General features: G+C 29.5%; 2 protein-coding genes across 6 annotated transcripts in view; one reads left to right on the top strand and one right to left on the bottom strand.

The window, feature by feature from the left end:
• Pi4KIIIalpha (Phosphatidylinositol 4-kinase III alpha) overlaps positions 1-13,962 on the bottom strand; it is a 30,577-nt gene extending 16,615 nt beyond the window's left edge. For 2 of the 4 annotated variants that reach the window (XM_008196722.3, XM_008196724.3), the window contains exons 1-7: positions 13,812-13,962; positions 13,550-13,763; positions 9,973-10,803; positions 5,222-5,386; positions 5,082-5,135; positions 4,620-4,871; positions 4,090-4,573 (exon numbers count right to left, since the gene is read on the bottom strand). In XM_008196722.3, coding sequence (XP_008194944.1) covers positions 4,090-4,573; positions 4,620-4,871; positions 5,082-5,135; positions 5,222-5,386; positions 9,973-10,803; positions 13,550-13,763; positions 13,812-13,901 — 2,090 coding nt within the window. In that variant the 5' untranslated portion in view covers positions 13,902-13,962. Of the gene's footprint in view, positions 1-4,089; positions 4,574-4,619; positions 4,890-5,081; positions 5,136-5,221; positions 5,387-9,972; positions 10,804-13,549; positions 13,764-13,811 lie in introns of all 4 variants that reach the window. The other 2 variants (XM_008196723.3, XM_964692.4) reach the window with 2 other exon arrangements.
• A 3,048-nt stretch (positions 13,963-17,010) lies between these two features.
• The window catches only part of Lgr4 (Leucine-rich repeat-containing G protein-coupled receptor 4), a 58,018-nt gene continuing 55,442 nt past the window's right edge, over positions 17,011-19,586 (top strand). The window contains exons 1-2 of one of the 2 annotated variants that reach the window (XM_008196727.3): positions 17,011-17,150; positions 17,757-17,854. In XM_008196727.3, the coding sequence (XP_008194949.2) occupies positions 17,794-17,854 (61 nt within the window). In that variant the 5' untranslated portion in view covers positions 17,011-17,150; positions 17,757-17,793. Of the gene's footprint in view, positions 17,151-17,415; positions 17,855-19,586 lie in introns of those variants that run through there. The other variant, XM_015981079.2, reaches the window with a different exon arrangement.

The following is a 19,586-nucleotide window of genomic DNA, read 5'->3' as shown; positions in this document are numbered from 1 at the left end:
AAAAATTTTAGAAAACTATGACTGCAGACTTATTGGCCTATAATTTGATATTAATGTTGGGTCACCTTTTTTGGTAAAGAAATAAAAACTAGAAAAAAAAACTAGAACCGTAAATCACTAGAAACGCGCATAAACACACAAAAATGAAATCTACTAGTAATAATAAGGAGCATACACACCAAAGTTCAAAACACAAATTCACCAGAAAAGTATTTACACAGAACTAGTCACCATCAGAATATTTCAAAACCAATAAGCTGCGACACAAAAAAAGAAAGTAAAAAATGATGTTTTTCTATCACAAAAGAATATTTTTATTTACAGATTAGGATTCTAAAATTTATAAAATCTCCGAGAGCAGTGGTCAATTCGAGAAAGTTCTTTCTAATCGTTAGTTTCTTTGACTAATAATTTTACTACATTTTAAAACCATGTTTTATTACTTGTCTTAAAATGCCATATTTGAATATCTGTCAAAAGTAACAGATTTTCATTTAAACGTTAACCTAAAACTTCAGCACTCCATTACCCCTTTAGGGGGTAATTAACTTAACATAAATGCATTATCACGTAGATTACGTAAGTTTCCAAAATTTCCATTCATTCGGATTACAGGAACCCTCTAAAATTTGTCTCGGAAAATATGAAACAGACAGACAGACAACAAAGCAAGTTAAATAAACGCTTTTAAAAATGAGATGTTATTTTTTATCGAGCGTTTAAGCATGTTTTTGAGCTATAAATTCAAGTTTATTTCAACGTTTCACTAAACTGAGGCAACAATTTAGGTTAAAAATTAAATTAAATTTAGTTAAAAATCGGCATAAAGGCCCTAAACCATCTCGGAAAAGGTGATCTATCATAGTAAAGTTTTTTCCGCAAGAATTGGTTAAAACAAAAAAATAACAAATTACAAAAACAAAAAACAGTCAACAAATCATTAGAGTTAAAGTATAATATGAAAGTATTCTTTGTAAAAAACTATCCATTTTTTGACAAATTTAATAAAAATGTCCGAAAAAATCACCTTTTAAATCGATATTGGTGTTATTTTAGCTCGTTTCGTTTGTCTTTAGACCACCGAGCCAGACCACAAGGTCATTTCTCTAGTATATCTCCAAATGTAGAGTAGAAAAACCGTTAAATCATATCGAAAATGACTACTTCACAATTATTGAAACGGTTCCTCAAAAGTGAACCTAAAATGAAATACTTTTTCCTTTGTTGTTAGTTTAACCCTAAAACAACACCTAATATTTTTTTGTGTACACTTTCTCGGTTAAGCATTAAAATTGTGGGACAATTAGTAGCTTCCTAATTAGACGTCATCTGTACGTTAAAGCTTGTTTGGTTTGTGTTATTGATGATTTGTTGAGTTTCCACAAATTTTGGATAGGAAAAAAATCACATTCGTAATAGTTTCATGAAGAATTTATATGCACAACCTACATTTGTAAAGAGTATTATATCTAAAAACCTTTTGAAAAAATAGTTATTGTCAATTATTATCATTATTACTATTTTTTCCTTGATTTTTTGTACAGATATAAAACCAATTTTTTTCAGTATTAGAAAATTTTTATTTATTTATTTAAACATCTTTGTAATATAGTACGGAAAGTAATGTAGGTAGTTCAAATAAGTCAGATATGACCCCCATAGTTTGGTTTATGTAAAAAAATCACAGTGTAGTTCTACGGTTAAGGGCGTTTTGAGATAAAAAAAGTCGTCTTTTTCGTGATATTTTATTGCATTTTCAATTTATTATTATTGATTACATCAGTTAAAAAGCTGTATCTTTGTTGATTAATTTTTATCTATTACATATTGCATTTATTTATACTTTGTAAAAATCAGATACTGAACATTATCAAAATAATATTCTATAACATTGTTCATCTTTGTTTTAATTGTGTATCTTTTAGAATAACGAAGTTACAAATTTCGCTAATTTGTTTTGTTTGAAATTATTTGCTCAATAAATGAGTTTCAGCAATTTAATCTTAAAAATGCACCTCCCTGTATTTTTTTCAGGTACATAGTTAAAAAAAAACATTAATAGTGACGAAGTTTAATGAATCAGACAAACCTATTTGAAACAATAGTTAACAGTATTTTTCAAAAATAAAATAAAATCAGAATTTTGCGGTTTAAAAGTTTCAAATTCGTTGGCTAATGCGGGTGATCGCTCCTGTGTGCTAATGGAATGGATTTCCAGGAAGAAAACAATCCGGATTAAAGGATTACTTTGGAATACTTTCTTTTTAGAAAAATCACATTAAATTTGTAAATTTAATGGCACACTGTTTTAATTGATTTTATTTCAGTACTGCCATAAAGGTAAGTACATTTTTTCATTGCGTTGATTTTGTATTTAATGTATTTTTAATGACTTGCAATAAAATTTAATTATTTTAATTATTATTTCCTATTAACCACAAAGTGAGAAAATTTTGTTTTCGCGTTATACAACGTGTCTCAGCTAAGACTTTCGAGTTTAATATCTCCGTTATTTGTCAACGGATTGTTATAAAATTTAGAATGCACATATTTTAGGAGGTGGTCTTTTAATAGAAGCAAAAAATGACCTCAACTTAAAAAATGAAATTTTAAAACACATTTCTTTTATTTAAAATTAAGCCAAATTACCGTTGGATCATTAAACCCCGAAAAATAAATGGCCACACAAAAAATTAACCAAATTGCTCGACTGATCCAAGAAAAAAATTAAGTTTTGTTGTTAAAAACTTAATCCAAATTTTGATAATAATTTGGGCAGTCACCTTTTGAAACAATTGATGAAGCATTTCTCTGCGGTATTTTGTGTACCACTGAAAAAACTGTCAAAACTGTGCACGCTGTCAGAAAAGTAAAATTGTTTTAATTTGGTGAAATTACTTTAAAACCCAACAACAGTGCCTAAAATTTCGATATTGTTGAAAAAGGAATCAATATTCGCCTATGAAAAGTGTCGTTGGACTTTTTGTGAAATGTTATTTATGAAATTTAAAGTTCAAAGAATAGTCAATAATTTGAAGACACAGGAAGCTTAGTGAACTAAATCAAGTGAGAACAAAACACGTCACTGGAAACGAAGCAATAGTTGAGGCTGTAATTCAAGCTTTTGAAGAGAATCCAATCAGCAGTGTACGAAACATTTCTGAAGTCCTGAATGTTCAAGTGTCTAGAATTTTTCAGTTGTTGTTCAGTCTTTTAGTCCTTTTTGAAAGAATTAAAGCATCCAGTACCAAAAGTAAGTCAAAAATATTGTTTTTTAACTTTGTATGGGTGAGAGATAATTGTGAAATGTCCCTTGCGTGACAGTTACGTTTCTGCGAGTAGGAGTGACCAAAATTCAATGGTAGTGCTCATTTGTCTCATAGAGATCTAAGCTTTTGCATCTGTACCCACATTTAACAGTTTGTTTCTCATTTTTCTCGCGAAACACGAACGAGTTTTTTCTGACAGCATTTTTCACTGACGATCAATTTTTTAATATAAGTTTAAAAGGCTTAACATTTTAAAAAGGCATGTAAAAATTACGTTTTTAAGACTTCAGTTGTTGCATTAATTGGATTTTGATCTTTATGTTCTAAAATATCTGCATTTTAAATTTCATAAAAATCCGTTGACAAATATCTAAGATATCAGGCTCGAAAGTCTTAGCTGAGACACCCTGTATTTTGCATTTTACTTCACAAACCAATAATTTCTTTATTCTTTCCACTTCTTAATACTCTATGTTTTCCTCATCCTTATCTCCTTTTTTGCTGAATAAATTAGTTATTAATTTGATTAATTAGAACAATCCTTAAATAAACAGGTATGTGCTTATATTGTTAATTAGGAATACGACTCCTTTCCTCACAGAGCAGAATTTAAAAACAAACCAATGCCCTTGTATTTTTTTCAGTACTTTTCTGACTCTGACTGTTTCTAGCGGCAAACGGTTCTAAATACGTTTGTGATAATAAGGGTTTATAGATTTGAATTGTTAAACCAATGAAAAATATTATTATTCTAGAGATGCACTGTTCTATTATTTCATTTTCTAAGTTTGGAGCAACACAAAAAATAGAAATTTCTCACCTATACTGTGCCTTCTCATTGGTGGGATTCCCATACGCCGCATTGCTACTCTCCACCGTAATCATCGTAAACATCTTCATTACAACTTCGTAAACATGCGGTTCACACTGTGCGATAATCATACAACCCAACTGGTCAACAATAAGTGTATCAAGTGCCGAAGGCACTCGACAAAATCTCTGTTGGAAAAACTGCAAAATCGTATCCGTTGTCTTTGGGGTGCCTTTCATCGAAACGGCCACATGACCCAACATTATAACAATATTAGTAGAGATGAGAGTCGATTCACTGTCACTTTTTTCAGCGCGAAACAACCGATTTGAAACGGACGCCACTAGCGCCCTCACACAGTCGGCATCAGTAGTGTGTGCAGCCTCAAGAGCATAACATAGATTTTCAATAGCAGCGTCTCGTAGTTTCTCAAATGCGGATTGAGTTGGGTTGTGTGGTTTAGTGGTTTCGGCCTTAAGGCCGTTAACGTGGGCTACAAAAATATTTAAAAAAAACTAAAAAATCAAACAATTACCTACCAATGATTTTTAAATTTTCCTTGTTTCCTTTTTCGTTCGCTTGTCGGTGGAGTTTGGAAAGGATGGGTGAAGGAGTGATGAGGAAATCTCGAAGACAGTAAATGGAAGTGGAGGCAATGTTGGGGAATTTTTGGGCTAAAGTGCCCAAGCCTTCAAGACACACCATAACGAGGGGCATGTGGGCTAAGACGAGTTTGTAGCCGTGATTTGAGTTGATTTTTTCGGTAAGACGGCCACAAAGACTATCGGCACCTGTCAAAAAATCGATTTCTTTGAGGGCGTGGAAAATGAAAAAATTAATAGACAGGGGTTAGTAGGGCGGAAAAATTTGTTAACAGACGCAACTATTTCAAAATAAGCCACTCTCATTGTCCCAACGGAGATTAACGTTCAATCACACACAGAACGCGTTAAAACTTGATCAAAACAAAAAAAAAAAAACAACGGGACAAGACTTATCACCTAACACCGTGTTTAAAAACCCTATCAATGTCGGCAAGTTATACTCATTATCGACTGCAAAAAAGAACAATTGAAAATTATTCCAGTGAAGAGTAGAAGATTCAGAAAGCAAATTTGCGTTTTTTTCTCTGTAATTTTACCTGTTTCGTCCCCTATTGCCCAGACTAGAAGATCAACACAGGCGGCGTTTGCCATCACGTTAACTTTGAATTTATTAACGAGGGCAAAATTACTTTCACGGTCTTCTTTCTCACTAGCGTCGTGGTTGCGACTCTGAAGTTCCGTCTGGCCGTTTAAGTACAACCCTGGAAGAAATCGACCAATCACAACAAAAAAATACATTAAGCTTTAAATACGTTGAGTCAAAATTTCATCCCAAAGCCCAAAACTTTCAAAGTGTATAAACTCCAGCTTATTAACTTTTCAGGAAACGAGAAAACCCTCTTACGTTTTAACAGAGTTTTTTGCAAATTTAAACAAGTGGTTGAGTTACCATTATCTAAAGATCTTTAATAGATTTAAAAGTACAAAAGTGTTTTTTTTACAAAAAATTTCAAAGTAAATGTAGTGAAGATTGTACACTTTGTTTAAGAATTTAAGATAAACTAAATGAAGGAAGCATTTTTATTATAACTCTATAAATAACACAAATCTTAATTAATTCTGCTTAAAAAAATTGCAATAGAAACCCATATATACCTAATTTTTCTTAAAAAGTTCATTAGCACTAGACCCTTCAAAGAAAAAAAATTACAAATTGTTTAAAAATACCGTTTCTACAATGCAAGACTTCCGATATTATTCTGCGTAAAAAAAAATCATCAGAGAATTAAATTTCTTTTAAAAAAGGTCGTGACGTGGTTTGAAAACACTTCTCTAAACTAAAAACTGTGCATAAAATTCACTTACGTTTACTTTTTTCATGCAAGTTTTTAGGCTAAAAAATCATATTTTAATATTTTATTTTATTCGATTTTCCTGATATTTTGCTCATTTTGAGTCAAAATATCTCAAAGTCAGGCCAAAATTATGTTATCCTTGTCTTTTATTAACTTTCAAATAGATAAAAATTAACTTATTTTACTAAAAATACAATAAATTGATTAAATTATTTGCTTTTCGTTAAAGAAACTCAAATGTTTGCAAAATTTTCACTAAATAGCTTTTTTAGTAGGTTTTTTTCTTTAAAACAATTTACTTTTTTCGTGTAAATTTCGCACAAACACACCGAAAGGAGTTTTATTTTTGTTGAAAATTACATTATTTTTGCATTTCAATTTTTAAGTTAAAAACTGACTTTATATTTGTCCATTTTTTCAACCTTTTTCACGCCTTTTTCTATAAAAACTCACTTATTTAACCAATATTTTGCCGAAACAGACCAATACCTGATCTACTTAGCTTTAAATATTTCGGTGAAAAAAAAAAGATGACACATCAGCATTTCCGGTTTTTTTATTTTTTTTTAATGAGAGAGAAACACAAAATAAACGAAACCAAAAAATTTGTTTTAAATTATTTTATTTCTGGTTTCCCAAACGTTTAACTTTGAATAAATACGTTTTTGAGAAAATTGACTTTTTCCTACAAAATTTTATATTTAAAACAAGTCATAATTAAAAAAGTCGTTAAGTGTTAATTGTTGTTGTTTCAAGCATTTAAACAAGTTTTTGAATTAAAAAATATTTTTTAACTACAAACACAAAAAAATCAAAGTATTTTTTCTACAGAGAGTCTCAAACATTTGGACTACTGAAGGGATTCTCTACAAGGCTCTGGACTAGGAATTCGCCAATTTTGAGACATGCTGTATTTTTGAAGATTTTTTTATTAAAGCAATTCACTTTGTTCTTTAAAATTTAGCTGAACGACATTATTTTTACGTTTTATCAAGTGTTTTTTTTTACAAAAAATTTCAAACCAAATGTAGTGAAGATTGTATACTTTGTTTAAGAATTTAAGACAAACTAAATGAAGGAAGCATTTTTATTATAACTCTATAAATAACACAAATCTTAATTAATTCTGCTTAAAAAAATTGCAACAGAAACCCATATATACCTAATTTTTCTTAAAAAGTTCATTAGCACTAGACCCTTCAAAGAAAAAAAATTACAAATTGTTTAAAAATACCGTTTCTGCAATGCAAGACTTCTGATATTATTCTGCGTAAAAAAAATCATCAGAGAATTAAATTTCTTTTAAAAAAGGTCGTGACGTGGTTTGAAAACACTTCTTTAAACTAAAAACTGTGCATAAAATTCACTTCCGTTTACTCTTTTCATACAAGTTTTTAGGCTAAAAAATCATATTTTAATATTTTATTTTATTCGATTTTCCTGATATTTTGCTCATTTTGAGTCAAAATATCTCAAAGTCAGGCCAAAATTATGTTATCCTTGTCTTTTATTAACTTTCAAATAGATAAAAATTAACTTATATTTACTAAAAATACAATAAATTGATTAAATTATTTGTTTTTCGTTAAAGAAACTCAAATGTTTGCAAAATTTTCACTAAATAGCTTTTTTGGGAGGTTTTTTTCTTTAAAACAATTTACTTTTTTCGTGTAAATTTCGCACAAACACACCGAAAGGAGTTTTATTTTTGTTGAAAATGACATTATTTTTGCATTTCAATTTTTAAGTTAAAAACTGACTTTATATTTGTCCATTTTTTCAACTTTTTTCACGCCTTTTTCTATAAAAACTCACTTATTTAACCAATATTTTGCCGAAACAGACCAATACCTGATCTACTTAGCTTTAAATATTTCGGTGAAAAAAAAAAGATGAAACACATCAGCATTTCCGGTTTTTTTATTTTTTTTTTAATCAGAGAGACACACAATATAAACGAAACCGAAAAATTTGTTTTAAATTATTTTATTTCTGGTTTCCCAAACGTTTAACTTTGAATAGATACGTTTTTGAGAAAATTGACTTTTTCCTACAAAATTTTATATTTAAAACAAGTCATAATTAAAAAAGTCGTTAAGTGTTAATTGTTGTTGTTTCAAGCATTTAAACAAGTTTTTGAATTAAAAAATATTTTTAACTACAAACACAAAAAAATCAAAGTATTTTTTCTACAGAGAGTCTCAAATATTTGGACTACTGAAGGGATTCTCTACAAGGCTCTGGACTAGGAATTCGCCAATTTTGAGACATGCTGTATTTTTGAAGGTTTTTTTATTAAATCAATTCACTTTGTTCTTTAAAATTTAGCTGAATGACATTATTTTTACGTTTTATCAAGTGTTTAAAAACTCACCTTTGTATACCTATTTATACTTTTTTTCAAATATTTTTGTACAAAAACTCACTTATTTAAACAATATTTTGCCAAACCAGGCTCTAAGGTTTAAAACAAAAAAAAACGAAACACATCATCAACTAAAAGAAATAGAAAAAGACCGAAAAATTACATATTCACGTTGAGAATGACTTTACTTCTAGTTTTCCAAACGTTTAATTACATTTCCAATCAAAAAAACTAATTATTTTTCCACTGGAAAAACATACTTGGGATTGTAACCAAATAACTTATAGCTTTAAGGGAGAAATTCACATTATATTTCTTAATTTAAACTTTTTTCCCACCTTTTTCTATAAAAACTCACTTATTTAACCAATTTTTTGCCAAAACAGACCAATACCTGATCTACTTAGCCCTAGATATTTCGATTTTGAACAAAAAAATGAAACACATTTCCGGTTTTTATTTTTTTTAAATCATACAGAAACACAAAACAAAAGAAACCAAAAAATTTAATTTAAATTATTTTATTTCTGGTTTCTTAAACGTTTAACGTTTAAATAGATACGCTTTTGAGAAAAAAAAAAATTGAGAATTTACGTTTTCGTACAAGATTTTATATTTAAAACAGGTCAAAATTTAAAAAAAGTCGTTAAGTGTTAATTGTTGTTATTTCAAGCATTTAAACAAGTTTAAAAAAAATGTTTTTTAACTAAGAACATAAAAAAATCAAACTATTTTTTCTAAAGGGAGTCTCAAATATTTGGACAACTGAAGTGATTCTCTACAAAGCTCTGGACTAGGAATTCGCCAATTTTGAGACACGCCGTATTTTTGAAGAGTTTTTATTAAAGCAATTCACTTTGTTCTTAAAATTTAGCTGAATGACATTATTTTTACGTTTTATCAAGTGTTTAAAAACTCACCTTTGTATACCTATTTATACTTTTTTTTTTTAATATTTTTTTACGAAAACTCACTTATTTAAACAATATTTTGCCAAAACAGGCGCTAGATATTTAAGTTTAAAACAAAAAAACAAAACGAAACACATCATCAAATAAAAAAAATGAATAAAAAAGAGACCGAAAAATTACATATTCACCTTGAGAATGACTTTACTTCTGGTTTTCCAAACGTTTATTACATTTCCAAGCAAAAAAACTAATTATTTTTCCACTGGAAAAACACACTTGGGATTGTAACCAAGTAACACATAGCTTTTTTGATCTTTTAAATGCGTTTTTGAGAGAAAAATTTTATTGTAACAATATTTTACTAGTCTTTCGAAAATTCTTGAATATCTTCTAGAGCCTGAACCAACCGTTAAAAATAAATATCTTGTTGATTTTCAAGTTTTATTTAACACTCCTAACTTAACATACCAGAGATATTGTTAAAAATATATAAATACAATATAAAAAAAAATTTGGAAAATCAAAGCAGATTCTTAAAAATGATTTATAAAAATTAAAAAAAAATCAAAGAATCAAGAGAAGAGTGAAGTAAATGATCCGTTTTCTTACATAAAGTGAAACAATTTATTCACTTTAATTTTTTTGTTATGTACTTGTTTTATTGTTCTTTAATTAATTTCAAGTTTTTTCATTTCAACACTCGTTTTCCAACTTACCTTTAACGAATTCTTGCACATCCTTCGTGAACGCAACCGGGAGACTCTTCTGCGGCTGAAGCAACTCCCTCATCAAAGTCACCATAACCAAATTAATCGTCTCCGAGAAGGTTTTATACGGAAAAATAACAATCTTCCCCGTCGTATAAACCTCCAAACTTTGCTCATCCAAAAAACTCAACATATCTTTCGTGAGCAGTTTTTTCGCCAACGAAAGTATCGTTTGCAAATGTTGCAAGGGAAAAATAATCTGTCCCTTCTTATCATTCGGATCATTGACACGTAAATGCGGAAACTGATTAAAACTGGACCCGAATTTCGAGAAAAAATAAGTTGCAGGATCATAATTGACGAAATTTTGATTGATAAGTGAGCCCCTTTTAAGACTGGCAGAACTATATGCAACATCTGTAGTGTCGTACCCTTGAGTTATTGCCAAAATATCAACAGTTGCAGCCAAATTACCGGACAGACTTCTCGGAATGATTGAGCGGAAATTGCTAAAACTGCGCTTATAGTCGGGGTTGGAGGTGACTGGGGATAAAGGGGGCTCCGGTTTGGGGAACAGGCGGCAGATTAAAGGGGGCTCAGTGTTGCAGAAGCGCCCCATTGCCCGAGACAGGCCAATTAAAACAGGGACTGTGGTTTTACACAGGAAGAGTTTGACTGCACTGTTTGTATTTTCGCGAGTTTTGAGGATACTGTTGGTGAGTTTCACCAAACAATCGACTTGTGTTTCGATGATTTCTTCCCGGGAATCTTCACATTTCACTGCGATGTCACACAGAAGGGTGTGGAGACAAAAACTGAACTTTTCAGCCACGGGAATCCCTGAGAAACACCATAATTAGTATTATAATTACTTACACGGGACAACAAATTTATTTTTTGTATAAATTATATCCAAATTAATTTTATTTTATACAGAGTGTTAGGGAATGGTTAACCCAAAAATTTAAAGGGAGACAGAGAATGACAAGACAAATCGATTAAGAAAAATTTAGATAAATCAAAAATGCAGTTGTCCCAAAAAATCGTCCAAATTTTGAGGACCGCTGAACTAGAATTATAAAAATTTGCATAAATTTTGATATTACTGACAAAACAGTAGAGTTAAATTAACTTCTTGGTCCACTATGTTATTCTATTTCAATTTGTGTTTTGTTATTAAATGTTAAAAAAAAAACAATTTTTTTTACCAAGACCCCGATTCGAATTTCACACACAAATAAACACGTTAGTCACAATTTTGAAAAATTCTAAAGACGCCCACGCGCCCCCATAGTAGATAATAACAAAAACATAAAACGTCAGGGTTTATAAAAAATAAAATAAGAAAATTAATTTCACTATTCTATGCTAATGTGAAAGTGTCCATTTTTTTTGTAAAACTGTATTTCTTAATATCCGCAAAAATAAAAAAAGTTATGAGATCTTAATGTTCAAAATTTGACAGATCGCTCGTTTTATTGGCGCTGTATCTGGTTAAAATTGTTTCGAAAATTCTTTCACAGTTTATCAATTTTTTCTATTTATCTATTGCATTCCTAAAAGTTTTATGAGTGTTTAACGAGTTATTTGCCCTAAATAAAATAAATAAAATGTAAAACTCTCAAGCCGTAAAAACATTTGAGAACGAAAAAACAGAAACATTACAATTTCAAAAAAATTGTAATTTGATCTTTATGTAAACTCTAGATTTATATACCACATCTACTTATTCATGGAACGTAAAAGCACCGACAAATAAAGAAATTGATTTTTTTACGCAAGTGTCGCTCTTTTTTATCAGAAGCCGTATATGCTAGAACAGTTATTTTTTTATTCTTGAGTTTTTTTTATTTCATTGTTTGCTTATTACTTATTACTCCTTGCAATGACGGAGTAATAAATTCATGTACTAAATTATTTTGTCTTGTTTCTTCAATATATCAAGAAAAGAGATATGAAGCAAAAATAGTTCCTTAGAATAATTATTAATTAACAAGTTAATATTGTCATTTAAAAACAAACTAGACTTAAATGTTGTTAAACAGTAGTACTCGTACTAATAATAATAAAAGTGATAAAAAACAGAAATTCAAAAAAAAAAAAGAAATTTTGGGGTTAGTATCAAATTTTTAGATATTTTTTGCCCAAGAATGACAATAGAGATCATACACTTTTTATTACTTAATTATATATTTTTTAACAAAATTATATTTTTTTGGTAATCGCTCACTAAAATGGTTACTTTGAGAAATCTCATTAAGGACTCGGCTTCTTCGTCGCCTCGTCCTTAATCCAATTCGTCCCCTAAAACTCTGTTTTGCAGATTTGTTACATAAATACTACAATGAGATAAATATTTTTTATTAACTGGTATTTATTGTTCAAAAAAAATTCTGAAAAAATTCTCAAAAAACACGCAGGCATACAGAAAGAAATAAAAATTCTTGTGTGATTATTAAAATGAATTATTAGTACTTGAAACATCGCAAACAATACTTTCTTTCAAAGTCAATAAAATTATCCAGAGATCTATTACTATTATGATGTCAATAAATTATAACGTTTCGGAAAATTGGGAACTTCCTCATTATTATTATACAGACTATTTCGTCTAAACCCTACATTAGAAGTTCTAATAATGATTATCATTTAAAAACTTGCATACAACCATAATCCGATAGGTTCTAATAAAAAAAAATATATTTTAATGAAGGCACTTCCGGTTTTACCAGAAGTCGTTATCAACTTTCTTATTTTAAATGGAAAACTGATTTTTACTGCATTTTTTACTGCGTTTTCGAAATATTTAAGACTTTTTGAAAATTTTTAGATTTGCATCTTTAACTTCAAAAATCGATAACTCTGCCGGTTTTAAAAATTTTGCCATCCTTGTTGGGTTATTACTTATTAGAAAGAAAAAAAATTATCTTTTCTTTAGTGTTTTAAAATTTCAAACACCCATAACTCAAAATTTTCAAATAAAATGCCACAATTTTTATTTCACTAAATGGTAGGTTGCAGAAAAGAACAGAAAAGTGAGTACAATATAAGAAATCAAACTTTTCCAAATCTACATTCAATGAATTTTTTTGTATTAAGGGAAAGGAACAAAATTTTGAACAGAAGTTGAAATGTTTGAAATAAGAAATGTTTCTGTGTTAAACTGTGAAAAAATATCTGTGGCAAATAAAAAATTTCCGGCACTGTCATTGAAAACCAACTCAACTTGAAAATTATCACAGATAGGTATAGGGAATGGAAATACAGATCGTTGCAGAATTAAATTTTCTTTAACCTAATCCCAATGAAATAAAAACTGGGGTATTCCATTTGAAAAAACTGACTTATGGCTTGTAGTTGTCCAAAAATAACTTTAAGATTTTGGAGTTTGTAACGTTTTATCCAATTTTTAACACATTAAAGAAAAGATAAAGCTTTCTTTTTTGATTGTCCAAATACGATTTCTAAAACTCTAATAAAAATGGCAAAATTAGGTACCAATTTTTTAAGTAAAAGATGCAAAATCAAAAATTTTCAAAAAAAATCTTGTTGAGCAATGTTATTTTTGGTGGAATCAAACACTCACTATCGCTCGGATTCTGCTTAATTTCGTCCAACCAAGTGGCTTTCCCAAGCGCTTTTGCCAGCTTGAGTAAATAGGGCAAAATCGTGTCCTTGTGCTCGAGTCCCGATTCCAGGAAGTAGATCCCGAGGGCGATAACGGCATCTTGCTGCCGACTGTTTAACGAGACAGTGCCGTTGGTTGTCTCAATGGGGCACAGGTCGTACAAGGTCTTCACCTGGAAAGGGTCAAGGTCGTGATTTAACGCAATTAGACGATTAAATACCTTATCCCATGGTGTGTTTTTAATGCAGGCTAGAGATCTGGCTAAATGTTGCACAGTTTTGTGGAAAAAAAGCTTATCATCTCTAGCCATTACGACCTAACCTAACCTCAAACGTCAAAACATTAGGTGACGTCACGAGGTGTTGTGTAAACCGGAAGTTGCGTCGATTACATAATTGTTGCGTTTTTCAGACTGGAAAACTTGAAATTTTATCAAAAGTTGCGCCAAAAGCGTTACATAATTATTGTTTAAAAAATAGTAAATAGTAAAGTGATCGATTATGTAATTTTTTAGTACTTGTAAGTATACTAGACATTTCGTCGAATTATGAAATAAAAAGTAAAAAAAAGTTACATGGTTGGTGGCACTGATAGTAAAATACCGCGTGCCAAAACAATTAAATCCAGGCCAGTGACGTAAATGGTTGCACAATCGGCCCAAAATCCCCTTAACTTCCAAACACAACTCTGAATAACTGGAATTACGGCACAATCTGCAATAATTTGCTTTGGCGAAACTTTGCTAAATTCGCCCTATAAACTGAGAATTTGTTAAAGTTTGTGAAAGCATTTGAATTTTGGTCAAATAAACTTCACACACGTGTTTAATTCTGGCGAGGAATAAAAATCAAAGCGAGTGTGACACTTATTTTCTTTTTATTGCTTTTTATTAAGTTGTCTCAAAGCTATGACAGACTGACTATTCAAGGATTCATGGACTTATAATCCGTTTGAACGTGATTGGAAGTAAATTCGTCTCGGAAAAATAAATTGTAAAATTGGCGAAAATGGGAATTTTTTACGTATTGATTTGGCAAGTGGGAAAATTGAGACGGGAAACCTTACACTGGACGAGAGAAAATTGATGGGAAAGTGACAATTGGCCGAGGGGAAATGCACCCCAAATGGACATCATGTAGGAAAATAATTACAAAAAATAGTTTTCTAAAGATTGGTTTTGAACAATTTCACAAAAAAAATATAAGTGCATAATAACAACACATGAAAGAATTCATTGGGATTAAATTCTTATTGCAAATTAATGAACAAATTTAAAGATTAATTAAATGTTTACTATAGTGATGTTTAATTTGTTTTCTTAAATAAAAAAAAGTGTGACAATTAAAAACCAATTTATTTATTAACTTTTACTTATTTTTTTTACTGTAGAAGTATTTTTGCTATCGGTTGTCCAAAGAATATTTAAAAACAAAACAATTATTATTTCGAAAAGCTCATTGTTATAAATTATGATCAAAAATTTGATGGTTTCTATTACGTGGTTTATTTCTTAAGGACACACAACTTATTGTGCATAAAATAAGATAAAACAAAAATGTAGCAACGTCTGTACTTTTAATTCTTTCAATTATTAATCGAATAATAAATTTTATTAACATTTTTTTGTCAGAAAACTGGTTCAACGACCAGAGTAAAAATTATCAATGAACGTTAGAGTAATTCATTTATGGAAATATTAAAAATTAAAATTAAATTAAAAAAAAAGCTGCAAAGGCCAAATACAACAAATATAGTTTATGATAAACTATCAAAAATGTTAGAGATACATTAAAAAAAATCCTGCTTGTTGATAAAAAGGTACAAACAAAACGTTATAAGAGCATAAAGATAAATAAGAAAACTCCATTATCATTTAATAAAAAACAAAAATCAAATCAAAATAAAAAAAATCAAATGTAAATGTAACTGCATTTTCTTTAAAGATTAGAATCTATCTCAAATTTATAGGTTAAACTACTTAACAATGTCTCTGCTGAAGAGAGACCAACCAGTGGCGGCGTTAAAAAATAATTAGTAATTGAAATTTTTGGGGTATGTCATTCCCCACCACACTAACGAAGGGTTAACAACACCTAACACTACAAGAAATTATTTAAGACCAAAAATTTCTAATGTTTCTTCAAATTGGTAAACATTTATTAGTTTTCTTAAAAGACAATTAAAAAATAAAAAAATTAGTTTGGCACAACGTTTCGAGCTCAAAAAAATGGTTGGTTTGTTTGCAAATTTAATTTATTACTTACTTAATGCCAAATTAAATTCAAAGCCAGTTTCACAAAACATTTTAATTGCAATCTAATTTTAATTTAAGATTAACTTAACATTTATCAATGCATTGAAATGGCAATTTAGGGCCGGTTTATAAAAGCGACATTAAATTAATCTGGAATTAAATGCGTGATTAACTGGTCACGTGACCAAATTCAACCAATTTGATTGGTCCATTCGCGTTGTTAACTTTCAACAACGAATTAAATTTTAACAAAACTTTCTATCAACCGGCCCTTAATGTCGAATTAGTTTAATTCAGAATTAAATTTTAATTTCCCTGTCTATAAAGTAAGCCGGCCCTCAATGTCCTATTATATCAAACAAACAGAGCAGTTCTTATTTCATTTTATTTAGAGTACCATTTCCAATTAATAAATTATTTAAGTAGTTAAATTAAATTAAATTAAGTACCTAGTCGTATTTAAAAAAACGAAACCACAAAAAAAATTTTAATTGAATTACCACTAATTTTTTGAATATAATAAATGATTCCTTTAGGCCACTTTTTTGCTTTGAGATTTTAAAACTCAATCCTTTCTTCACTAATTATTATTTACCAAGATTTTTTTTATTTCCAGAAATTATCAATTATTTCACAACAAAACCTTTAACAGCACTCCCAGCATAGCATCTTGTAAAAATTAAATTAATCTTTAATTTTCTTCACTTGCAGTGCTAATTTATACTCAATGAAGAAGAATCCGTATTTTGCCATTTTTGTTATTCGTCACATTTTATTCGCATATTCGCAGCCAAATAACAAATTTATTTTGCAACATTTTGTTAAAGGGTTAAAAAATTGTGTCGGCACAAACTTGAAAACTTCACAGTGAAGTTATTTTCTTTTAGGGCTACAGTACATTTTTATTCTCAGTTCTAGTGCAAAGTAACATTGTTTCCAAACTCCAAACTTCAGAACTTTATTAATTCCTTGTTTTGTTTGCAATTTTCGCTGGAAAACACACCTAAATCCTAAAAAACTGTCTAATAGGCGAGTAAACATAATCCCCCTTTTATTATCCTTCCCTAATAATCCTGAAAAACTCGCTCCTAATTAAATAAATCATCGCTGAAAAGTTGTAGAGTGAAACGCGCAGTTTAGCTCCACAAGGAATGATTATCCTGAAAGCGCGTTTCAGAACTTTCAGTAGGCATCCCGACGCCGCATAAAACGCGTCGTTTCGAGTGGACATCGAGTGCGTCGAAGTTTTAATATTTTAACAAAATTGTAAAAACGCGCTAAAAATTTCAAAAGTGCTCTCGTAAAGTAAGTATTTAATTAATAATAATTTTTGCACAAAAAATTAAACACACACGCAAATGTTTCAACACTCGCCTTTTCTGTTTATTTAATTCTTTCAATACAGTTTCAAAATGTGTTTAATGTTTTATTTGCACTGTAATTGCGCAATGTTTGCCATTGAACAATTAAACGTCTTGTAGGCAACCAAAGATACGCAATAATTGTTAATTTGTTAACACCTTCTATTTTTGTGTTTTACTCATTGTCACAGCACAGCTAATCACTTTCGGTTGTAAATCCATTCATAAATTTCTCCATTGAATGATCGGTTTTTTCTCGTGGGCGAACGTCCAAAATATGATCCGGCGAGTTTTTAAATCAGTGGCGTCTCGTCCTTCAGTTTTTTATCATTTTTATTTGAATTCAAAGCAAACAGAATGTCAATTAACGTGTTAAAAGCTAAAAGATTCCAGCAATAAAATTACCATTTGTTGTGTACAGTTCTCGTTCAAGGCTGGTTAAGTGTTTTGATTTTTTTGGAAAAAAAGTGGCCAAATGTGTGTTTGGATCATTGCTAAACACAATTAACAATGTGTAAACATTCGCAATTGATTGAAAATTTTGTTACAGCAGGAAAAGTGCGAACGATGGACAAACAAATGTGAGGATGGAAGTTTATTTTTTGATCGGTGTTTTTTTAGTTAATGCACCGCAACGTACTGTGACAGGTAGGGGGATGATTTATTGATAGTTTATTGAAAGTTCTCTTACGTAAAAAAATATTTAAGGCCATAAAAGGATTGCGATAAGAGAACGAGATAATTTTTATTGACATCATGTACAGTTACGCTCAACAAAAGTGGACAATATAATTAATAGCTGTCTCAACTTTATTGGCGACAGCTGTGCACTTTTTTTAATATTGTGTACTCCACGGCTCCTACGATCGTAAATTGTGAACCGGTTTATAAACAGTTTCGCCTTTTGCCCTTTTCCTATATTTCAAACGGAAATGCACGTGACGGTTTTACCAGAGCCGGATTGAAAAATTCCATTTATTTAAAACCCCAGTTTAAAATAATTCGCAATTTGTAAAAGGTCTGACCCTTTTTGCTCATTTTGGGGTGAAATTGCATAGTTTAACCCCAATAAAAATGTGTTTGCAGAATATAACTAAAATTTGCGCCATTTTTAAGTGTTTTATGACGTCAAATTTTATCCCTATATCACGATTTCAAATTTTTAACAGCTAATCTGGGTAAAAAAAGCAGTAAAATAATTTATGACTAAATCCTCCGAGCTTGTAAATGTTATAATTAGAGACCCGATTTTTCCTAACACGCAATTTTAAGGGCTTTTCTTAAAAATCGAAATAATTTTTTTTTGTTAAAAATGGAAATATTTGACACCCTTATTATTTTTTCCTAAGTTTCTAAATCGAATTTTATCCTAAATAAGTTTTAAACATCCTACAGTTGTGAATAACATACTTTTTCCAATTTTTTATTAGTACGTGTATTTAATTTAAAAACAATAGATAAGTGCACCAGGCTTTCAATTTAATTGTTATTTTACCTTTAATTTTTGTTTCTCAGGCTTCATTATTTCAGCCTTTTAGTTTCTTATTTACTTTCCCACATCTTATCTTATCTTATCTTATTAATGTTCTTATTTCTTACTTTACAGTTTCACAGTTCCCTTAATTATCACACTTTCACTCACTTGGAATTTTAATCTTACTGTTTTTTATTTGTTTTGCATTCTAGTTATTTTATTAATGTTCTTACTTTGCATTCTTATATAGTTTTTTATTTCTAATTTTTTCAATCACATAAATTTACAGAACTTTTATGTTACTGTTCTTAAGATTCTTGTATTGCAGTTTTTAAGTTTTTTCGCTTTTCAGTCTCTTAATGTATTTGTGTTTTATCTAATATTTCAATTTACTCGTGTTCCTCTTTTCTAGTGCTATAGTTTTTTCAGTTTTTCAGTTTTTCAATCGCTTAGTTTTTCAGAATTTCAGTCTTATTGTTTTTTAGTTTTTGTTTTTAGTTTCTCAGCGTTAAAGTTCCTTTGTCAGTTTTTGAACTTATAATTTTCGAAAATATACTTACTTTAATTCTATATTAAATTATTATATATTTAAATAATTTTTTTATTTTAAACAATTTTTGTAAAAAAAATAATTTACGCAGATGTGCCAAAATTGCTGTGTTCGCTAATTGTTAATTTTTATTTTAAAAAATTATTTATTTTAATTATTATAATTGTAATTATTAATTTTCCCAAGCCCACTGTGTAAATTTTAATTAATTGCGTGAAATCTACTTTTCTAGAATTCCTAGTTTTTGTGTTATGATTTTACAAACAGTGTGTTTACGTCAAATAAATAAAATTATTTTAAAAACTAAGCTGAATCGACGTAATTTCGTTCTGTGAGAAAAGAGCCGGGCCTTAAAT

The sequence above is a fragment of the Tribolium castaneum genome, chromosome 8 (assembly GCF_031307605.1).
Source record: "Tribolium castaneum strain GA2 chromosome 8, icTriCast1.1, whole genome shotgun sequence".
NCBI classification, from domain to species: domain Eukaryota; kingdom Metazoa; phylum Arthropoda; class Insecta; order Coleoptera; family Tenebrionidae; genus Tribolium; species Tribolium castaneum.
This window is presented reverse-complemented; position numbering and strand designations above follow the sequence as displayed.